The sequence below is a fragment of the Hyperolius riggenbachi genome, chromosome 3 (genome assembly GCF_040937935.1).
Source record: "Hyperolius riggenbachi isolate aHypRig1 chromosome 3, aHypRig1.pri, whole genome shotgun sequence".
Lineage (NCBI taxonomy): Eukaryota > Metazoa > Chordata > Amphibia > Anura > Hyperoliidae > Hyperolius > Hyperolius riggenbachi.
In genome coordinates this window covers 31,130,577-31,139,496 of record NC_090648.1, presented here as the reverse complement: position 1 = coordinate 31,139,496, position 8,920 = coordinate 31,130,577, and the positions used below count along the sequence as shown (strand labels likewise).

At 45.1% G+C, this 8,920-nt stretch overlaps 1 protein-coding gene across 1 annotated transcript; it reads left to right on the top strand.

Annotated features, from left to right (window-relative positions):
• Nucleotides 1-741: 741 nt before the first annotated feature.
• LOC137562516 (vitelline membrane outer layer protein 1 homolog) lies at nt 742-8,326 on the top strand. Its single transcript, XM_068273919.1, has 3 exons — nt 742-945; nt 4,400-4,512; nt 7,500-8,326. The coding sequence occupies exons 1-3, from the start codon at nt 793-795 to the stop codon at nt 7,783-7,785; spliced, it is 552 nt and encodes a 183-aa protein (XP_068130020.1). The 5' UTR covers nt 742-792; the 3' UTR covers nt 7,786-8,326.
• The last annotated feature ends 594 nt before the right edge of the window (nt 8,327-8,920 follow it).

The window sequence follows — 8,920 nt, the reverse complement described above, 5'->3', positions numbered from 1 at the left end:
ATCCGACTATTGCATGCGCTTACTCTGAATCCGACCTTACTCTGAATCCGACCTTACTCTGAATCCGACCTTACTCTGAATCCGACCTTACTCTGAATCCGACCTTACTCTTAATCCGACCTTACTCTGAATCCGACCTTACTCTGAATCCGACCTTACTCTGAATCCGACCTTACTCTTAATCCGACCTTACTCTGAATCCGACCTTACTCTGAATCCGACCTTACTCTGAATCCGACCTTACTCTGAATCCGACCTTACTCTTAATCCGACCTTACTCTGAATCCGACCTTACTCTGAATCCGACCTTACTCTTAATCCGACCTTACTCTGAATCCTTTACCAGTGTGAGAAAGTTAAAACAAATTCTGACTGAAATGGAAATATAATTGTTATATATATATATATATATATATATATATATATATATATATATATATATATATATATCATATATAATATTCACTTACAGAATCTGTTTTATTATTTTCTGACTTAAAGAGGTTTAATATCTCGATAATCTTTAAAAACATGTGCCTGTCACTTGCTTGCAGCTTGGCACTGACCTTTGTCCTATGTTACGGTAAAGGTACATGTTTGTTTGCAGGTGGTGAGGAAACCTAAGATTTTCGGGAAGCCTTTCAGTTAAAGAAAAAAATGATCAGGAATTTCCCACACAAAGTCCATTGGCTGGCCGCAGGTTAGCGCTGTGTATATAGAGGAGCTGTGGGGTCAGTTGTCAGAATTCTCCACTCTACATCCTCCTGCTCATACTGTAGAGAGAGAAAGAAGATGTTGCCTACATTTGCTGTGACGCTGCTCCTCCTACAAGCCACTCAGACCTACAGTGCCTTCATTCTAGTGGAAAACGGAGGTCCCTGGGGAGGCTGGGGAGGCACACAGTCCTGTCCTGAAGGCACGTCTGCCAGAGGCTTCAGTTTGCTGGTAAGTGGCTGAGGCCGTCTACCCTCCTTACTTACCTTCTCATGATTCCTTAGTGTGTGTCCTCGGAGTTCCCCTGAGCCCTGAAACTCAGCATTGCTAGATGAGATATCTGGGTTAACCACTTCGCATCCAGACCTTGTTTCCTCCCTATGGACCAGAAACGTTTTAGCTATGTCCCTATTTAACCAGCAATAACTTTATCCTTACTTATGCCACTAAATGAAATATACTGTATATTTTTTTTCAAGTCAAACTATATTTCCTTTTAATGTCATGTTTTTCCTCGAACAATTTGATTTTGAACACCAACACTAATAGGGACTTCAGCACTGCCACTCAGTACAAACGAGCAGACAGGGTCGGGGAGAGTGCACTTACATGCGCTTCATGGCGCGGTCCACGTGACTCGGATGCTTCCTCATTCCGGCTTTGGAAGGAGTAAGCATGGGAGTCCCGTGGAACATGCCGGGAATTGCGCGTAAGTGAATTCCCCGACCCCGTCTGCTTGTTTGGTACTGAAGTGAGTGCTGCTGAAGTGTGGTGGTGTCTGGGAGAATTTCGATGTTTAGAATTTGATATCCAGAATTTGAACACCAACACTAGTCAAACTCCCTATACCCACTTAAAGGCTACCCGAGGTGACATGTGACATGATGAGATAGACATGTGTATGTACAGTGCCTAGCACACAAATAACTAGGCTGTGTTCCTTTTTTTTCTTTCTCTGCCTGAAAGAGTTAAATATCAGGTATGTAAGTGGCTAACTCAGTCCGGACTCAGACAGGAAGTGACTACAGTGTGACCCTTACTGATAAGAAATTCCAACTATAAAACACTTTCCCAGCAGAAAATGGCTTCTGAGAGCGGGAAAGAGATAAAAAGGGGAATTTCTTATCAGTGAGGGTCAGTGAGTCAGGACTGAATCAGCCACTTACATACTGTACCTGATATTTAACTCTTTCAGACAGAGAAAGAAAAAAAGGAACACAGGATAGTTATTTGTGTGCTAGGCACTGTACATACACATGTCTATCTCATCATGTCACATGTCACCACGGGTATCCTTTAACCACCTTAGCGGTATGGACGAGCTCAGCTCGTCCATTACCGCCAGAGGGTGCCGCTCAGGCCCTGCTGGGCCGATTTTGATGAAATAAAGAGCAGCACACGCAGCCGGCACTTTGCCAGCCGCGTGTGCTGCCCGATCGCCGCCGCTCTGCGGCGATCCGCCGCGAGCAGCGGTGAAAGAGGGTCCCCCCAGCCGCCTGAGCCCTGCGCAGCCGGAACAAATAGTTCCGGCCAGCGCTAAGGGCTGGATCGGAGGCGGCTGACGTCAGGACGTCGGCTGACGTCCATGACGTCACTCCGCTCGTCGCCATGGCGACAGGAGAAGCCAAACACGGAAGGCTGCTCATTGCGGCCTTCCGTGTTACTTTTGGCCGCCGGAGGCGATCAGAAGAACGCCTCCGGAGCGCCATCTAGTGGGCTTTCATGCAGCCAACTTTCAGTTGGCTGCATGAAATAGTTTTTTTTTTATTTAAGAAAAACCCTCATGCAGCGATCTTAATAGAACGCCAGGGTGGTTAAAGCAAACCTGAAGCAAAAAAACTCCATACTTATGAAATAATGAATTGTATGCATAGCACAAATAATGAATAGAACAATAGTAGCAAAGAAAAGAGTCTCATAATTTTATTTTCAGTTATATAGCTTTTTTTTTTTTTTTTTTTTAAATAACATTGCATGAAAAGCACACTCTGTCATTTAAGCAATAAAACAAAGGGAAAATAATGACCCTTTGAGCCTTCCTGCAGTAAAACCTTATCTCAAGCTGTCTCTCACTGTTTATTTGCTGTCAGAGTAGCTCTTTTTGCATAGATAACAACTGAAGTTTTTTTTTAACTCTTCCTGTACTGGAAAACAATATGAGACTATTTTCTTTGTTACTAATGTTCTATTGGTTATCTGTACTACACATACAATTCATTATATCATATGACATGCCGCTGTGTCTCTCTATAGCCGCCCCTAGCACCCCCCCCCCCCACCCCCACTCTGCTGTCCCCCCAAAAAGATCGGCAGGCTAGCGACAATCTGCTTGTCACTAGCCTGATGTTTACCTTTCAGCCTGTCAATAATATTTCCAGCATCACCTCCACCAGATCGTAGCTCCTCCCGCCGCTCTCCGCCTCACTAGCTTCCTCCAATCAGAAGCTAAGCTGCGACCCAGGAGTACTTCCTGTAACCATGTGCTGGGACGATGCATTGGAGGAAGACTGCAGTGGAGATAGGGGCGTAGAAACCAGTGGCGTAGCCAAGGAGCTATGGGCCCCGATGCAAGTTTTACAATGGGGCCCCCCAAGCACTCTATACATAGCAATTGATACGACGCACCGAAACCTGCCAATGGCAACCACAGTGTCAGAGGTGCAAGAAGGGGATGGGGAGCAGTTTGTTAATGATTACCACTATTCAAAGCATCTATAGAAGTGATTATTACCAGCACAGGACCAATAGAAAGCTAACACTGCAGTTGAGGGAGGGCCCCTCCGGTCAAGGGGCCCCAATGAGGTTGCAACCTCTGCACCCCCTATTGCTACGCCCCTGGTAGAAACTGAAAATGAGGCAGAAGATCCACCAGGCCTTATGACTTGTAATCAGGGGCGTTGCTAGCCCCAAAGATCAGTGGCATGTGCCCCGGATCTATTCTGGTGTGCCCCGGATGTCCCCCAGGCCGAGTCAACTGTGGTGCCTCAGTGACAGGCATGCTGGGAGCTGTGGTGCATCAATCAGGGGCATGCTGGGAGTTGTGGTGTCTCAATGGGAGGCCCGTGGGAGCATGGGAAGGGGTCTACTAGAAAATCAGAAAATGCTATCGGGGGACTGCCAGACCTGCAGCAAGCCAGACCAGCCAGCACAGAAGCCAGGAAACACTGCCTATTTATGTGATATGCTGCATTTTTATTTATTTATTTTATTTATTAATGCAGAGGGGGGCTTCATACAACATTTTGCTGGGCAGGCCTACTTAGACAGCTGTTAAGGTCATGTAAATTTTGCTCCACCCATGACCACACCCACATTCTAGTCAGCGGCCACACCCATTTTTTGGCTGGGGTGCCCAAAAGTTCCCCGGCTCTCTTGGGATCCTAGCAACGCCCCTGCTTGTAATTGAAACGATGGTCATAGTTGGTGGTGGACGGGGTTTGCCTGAAGGTCAACTGCCTCTGAGGGACGGACTTTCCTTCCTTGCCAAGGAAGAAGCTCTTCTACTAACTGGTTTTCGCTAACCTATTGATGTTGTAGCATTGAAACTTTTCTAAATAGCATTGGTGAAATTTTTGGGCATTAAGAATGTTAACTGAAAGTTTCTACAGTATTCTTATTCATTTTTATAAAAATAAAATGTATTCTTTAAAAGTATTTTCTGAATTTTTTATAACATTTCTTTCAGGTGGAAAGTCCACAGGGGAGAGGAGATGACACCGCACTGAATGCCATCAAACTGTACTGCGCTGAACCTTATAGCACCACTGTTAAAGCTACCGTAACCTCTAGTGCAGGGGGGTAAGTTTGCACATGCCATTATTTATTGACATTATTGGTTAGGGTCAGGCATAGATGGGAAAGTTGAGCATTAGGCCTAGGGGGCTGCTGGGCGTGATAAGCATTATTGGCCGGTATTGTGAAATAGGGACTGTGCTTAGCATATACTTTGCAATTTGTGATAGAGCATGGAAACAATTAATATATTCTAGATATTGATGTATTACCTGGTTTATCACCTCAGAGGGTGAAGAGTAGTGTTGTTAGAATTAGGCATAGCCAATATGAAACACCCGAATACTCTTGACTGCCACTGTTCAGCACCGAACAAGTGGATTTCCCTGCCTTGTGTGTTACATGCCTCCGATACTTCCTGCTTCTGAAGGAAGAAGTAGCAGAGTCATGAGACACACAAGGCAGTGAAGACCTCCTGACCCTGTCCACTTGTTCGGTGCTGAACAGTGGCAGTCGAAAGTATTCAGGTGTTTCAACACCAACACTAGAAAAACCAGTTGTATGTGGTCATGTGGTCTTCTAGCCATGAAGAAAATTAGAAAACATAACAACAAAAGTTGTTTAGGTAATACCTTCATGACTAACAGAGCAAGATTTCCCAGCAAGCTTTCAAAACTTTTGGTTTCTTCTTCAGGCATGTTGAAAATAGCCAAGATAAAATGCAAGTAGTTACCTTCTACCCCAAAGTAGTGTACTGTGTATAAAAAAGTCAAAACAAAAAGACACGGGAACAACTTCACTCTTTAGGCCACATACACACATCAGACCATAGTCTTTGGAAAATGAAAGATCACAGACCAATTTTACCCCCTTCCATGTAGTATGAGAGCCATATCTTCACAGTCTATTCTATGGAACTGAACTCCCCATCAGATAGAAATCTTTGCAAGATGCTGGACACAAAGATGCTGTACACATTCAACAGATCAGTATCTGCAAAAGATCCGTTCCTGCCAAAGATCCGTTCCTGCAAAATGCATTCATAGTCTATGAGATCTGCAGATCATCATACACACCTTGTTTAACCACTGATGACCCAGCCTTTACCCCCCTTAAGGACCAGCGCTGATTTCGCTGATCTGTGCTGGGTGGGCTCTACAGCCCCCAGCACAGATCAAACACCAGGCAGAGCGACCAGATCGCCCCCCTTATTTCCCCACTAGGGGGATGATGTGCTGGGGGGGTCTGATCGCTCCTGCCTGCGTGTGGCTGGCGGGGGGGGGGGGGGGGGGGCAACTCAAAGCCCCTCCACAGCAGCATTTCCCCTCTCCCTCTCCTCCCTTCCTTCCCCGGAGATCGGAGGCTGCACAGGAACGGATCTGTCCTGTGCAGCCTCTAACAGGCTCCTGCCTTTCATGTGACAGCGATCCCTGGCCGCTGATTGGCCGGGGATCGCTGATCTAGTACAACGCTGCTACTGTTAGCAGCGTTGTACAAATGTAAACAAAGCGGATTATTTCCGCTTGTGTTTACATTTAGCCTGAGAGCCGTGATCGGCGGCCCGCAGGCTATTCACGGAGCCCCCCGCCGTGAATTGACAGGAAGCAGCCGGCTGTTTCCTGATTACTTAGCCTGCAGCCGGCGACGCAGATGTGCGTCGCTGGTCCTGCAGCTGCCACTTTGCCGACGCGCGTTATCAGGTGCGCGGTCGGCAAATGGTTAATAGACATTCATCTGCAGATCAGATCCACCAGGATGGATTTTCAGAGCTGCAGATGATTGTCTGATCTGCAGATGAATGTCAGTTAAACAAGGTGTGTATGATGATCTGCAGATCTCAGACTATGAATGCAATTTGCAGGAACGGATCTTTGGCAGGAACAGATCTTTTGCAGGTACTGATCTTTTGAATGTGTACAGCATCTTTGTGTGCAGCATCTTGCAAAGATTTCTATCTGATGGGGAGTGCAGCTCCATAGAATAGACTGTGTAGGTGTGGCTCTCATACTACATGGAAGGGGGTAAGATTGGTCTGTGATCTTTCATTTTCCAAAGACTATAGTCTGATGTGTGTATGAGCCTTTATTCTTCAGTCACAAGTCTTCTAGGTTGCGGATACAAAATGTGGACATAATTCAGAAATCCAATTCACAAAAAACTGCCTCAACATATTAAGGTTTCCATGAAAATTGTGGCTAAGCTAAACTCCTACATAGATATGTAAAAAACAATGGAGTGGAGTGACACTGACAAAAAGTCGGGACTGGTGTGCCCAAGCCCAAAAGACCCTCGTACTCCAGGGTCCACTATCCAGAAAAAAAGATGAAGACTGGCACCACCAATAAGTATTTATGCTCTGTTTATTGCATTAGCAAGATGTCATAAAGCTTTGCTGGGCTGATGGCAACAGACTGCTGTTTCTGGCTCATGCCCTTTTTCAAGCCCTGTAGCCAGCCCAAAACACCCTGGAGTACGATGGTCTTTTGGTCTTGGGCACACCTGTCCCCACTTTTTGTGAGTGCCACTCCACGCCATTGTTTTTTACATCACTATGTAGGCGTTTAGCTTAGCCACAATTTTCATGGAAACCTTAATATGTTGAGGCAGTCTTTTTGTGAATTGGACTTCTGAATTATGTCCACACCTTGTATCCACAACCTAGAAGACTTGTGATTGAAGAATAAAGAGTGAAGTTGTTCCTTTAAAACCATGAGTCTTTTTGCTTGGACTTTTGCATACGTAGTGCATTCATTTGGGGTAGAACTGAACTACTTGCTTTTTATCTGGGCTATTTTGTTTAAACCTTAATATGTTGTTAAATGTGAGAATTTTCACAAAAATATATTGAATTACTGAAAAGAGATTGTCTCATAGATGCATTGATGTAGGTAGAAGGCAAGAAAAGACTCCTTTGCAAACATTTTAATTTCACAACACCAATTTCATCAGCCCATACATGTTCAAGACTTACGCTGGCTTTTTCTGCCGTCTTTATAAAATGTTGCGTCTTTTGACGCTTCTTAAATAACTGAGCTTTTGGTCTTTCTTTGCAGATGGGGACATTGGACCAGAGTTCAGTGGTGTCCGTCTGGGGACATTGTCAGCTTCTCTCTGAAAGTCGAGCAACCCATCGATGGTGACGATACGGCAGCCAACAACATCATGTTCCAGTGCTCCGATCTAACCATCCTGACGGGTGATGGAGGACCCTGGGGAGATTTTGGAGGCTGGAGTGATATCTGCTACAGTGGTGTATGTGGAATCAGGACCAGAGTGGAAGGATCCCAAGGAAAAGGAGATGACACATCTCTTAATGATGTGCAACTACGGTGCTGCTAAAGAAGACCTGGACCTGTCCCACCACTTCATTGTGAGGTTGATATACTAAGGCTGAACAGCAGATAAAATATACAGTCACTTTAAATTCCCCAACTTATGCAACCTGAAGTGCTCAACAAATGTGTGGCCACCACCAGGGTATAAAACCACAACCAGGCTTGTCTGTTGCACAAAGTGGGTTTATACTTTATTAAAATTCCATAAGCAAGATAAAAAGTTAAGAGAATAGCCCGAGTTATTAGAGCCTGGGCTATTTTATACCTTAGCCCACTGTAGTCCATTCTCCTAATCTTCTGATGACGGTGGAAGGCCGAGTGTGGTTTTATACTCTGGTAGTGGCCACACATCTCCATTTGTTGAGCAGTTGGTGAGGTGACTGCAGGCTGCACGAATTTGGAAATTTAAAGAGACTCTGTAACAAAAATGTCATCCTTAATTCTACCATCCTACAAGTTCCTAAACCTATTCTAATGTGCTCTGGCTTACTGCAGCACTTTCTACTATCACCATCTCTGTAATAAATCAATGTATCTTTCCCCTGTCGGACTTGTCGCCCTGTGTCTGGAAGGCTGCCAACTCTTCTGTGCTGATCTGTTATGCACACCCCTCTGCAGGCCCTTCTATGCACACTCCAGTGTGTGTGTTATTTACATAAGCCAGCAGCGTCTCTGCTATCTTATCAGTGATAGAAGAGAGCTGGATAAAAATCCTCCTCTGTTAGGCTGTGAAAGGAGCTGGCTGACACATACTGATGAATTACAGACAGGGCAGAGCTGTCTGCAGGAAGAAACGATCAGCCTGTCACTAGTATTCAGTGGATGAGAGCTGCAGGGGGACAGAAGGTAAACACACAAATGATCTCTTGAGATTCAAAAGGAAGGCTGTATACAGCCTGCTTATGTATGGATGTATTTTCTATGTGTGGACATACTGTACATCAACCTACTTCCTGTTTTGGTGGCCATTTTGTTTGTTTATAAACAAACTTTTTAAAACTGTTTTTAACTACTTTTAATGCGGCGAAGAGCGGCGAAATTGTGACAGAGGTTAATAGGAGATGTCCCCTAACGCACTGGTATGTTTACTTTTGTGCGATTTTAACAATACAGATTCTCTTTAAGGTGACAGTGCTGAG

What these genes read in the sequence shown, in the direction of transcription:
- LOC137562516 (XM_068273919.1), top strand. Translation starts at nt 793, where the DNA reads ATGTTGCCTACATTTGCTGTGACGCTGCTCCTCCTACAAGCCACTCAG. An exon ending in CCAGAGGCTTCAGTTTGCTG is followed by an intron (nt 946 to 4,399) that starts GTAAGTGGCTGA and finishes CATTTCTTTCAG; the next exon opens with GTGGAAAGTCCACAGGGGAG. An exon ending in GTAACCTCTAGTGCAGGGGG is followed by an intron (nt 4,513 to 7,499) that starts GTAAGTTTGCAC and finishes CTTTCTTTGCAG; the next exon opens with ATGGGGACATTGGACCAGAG.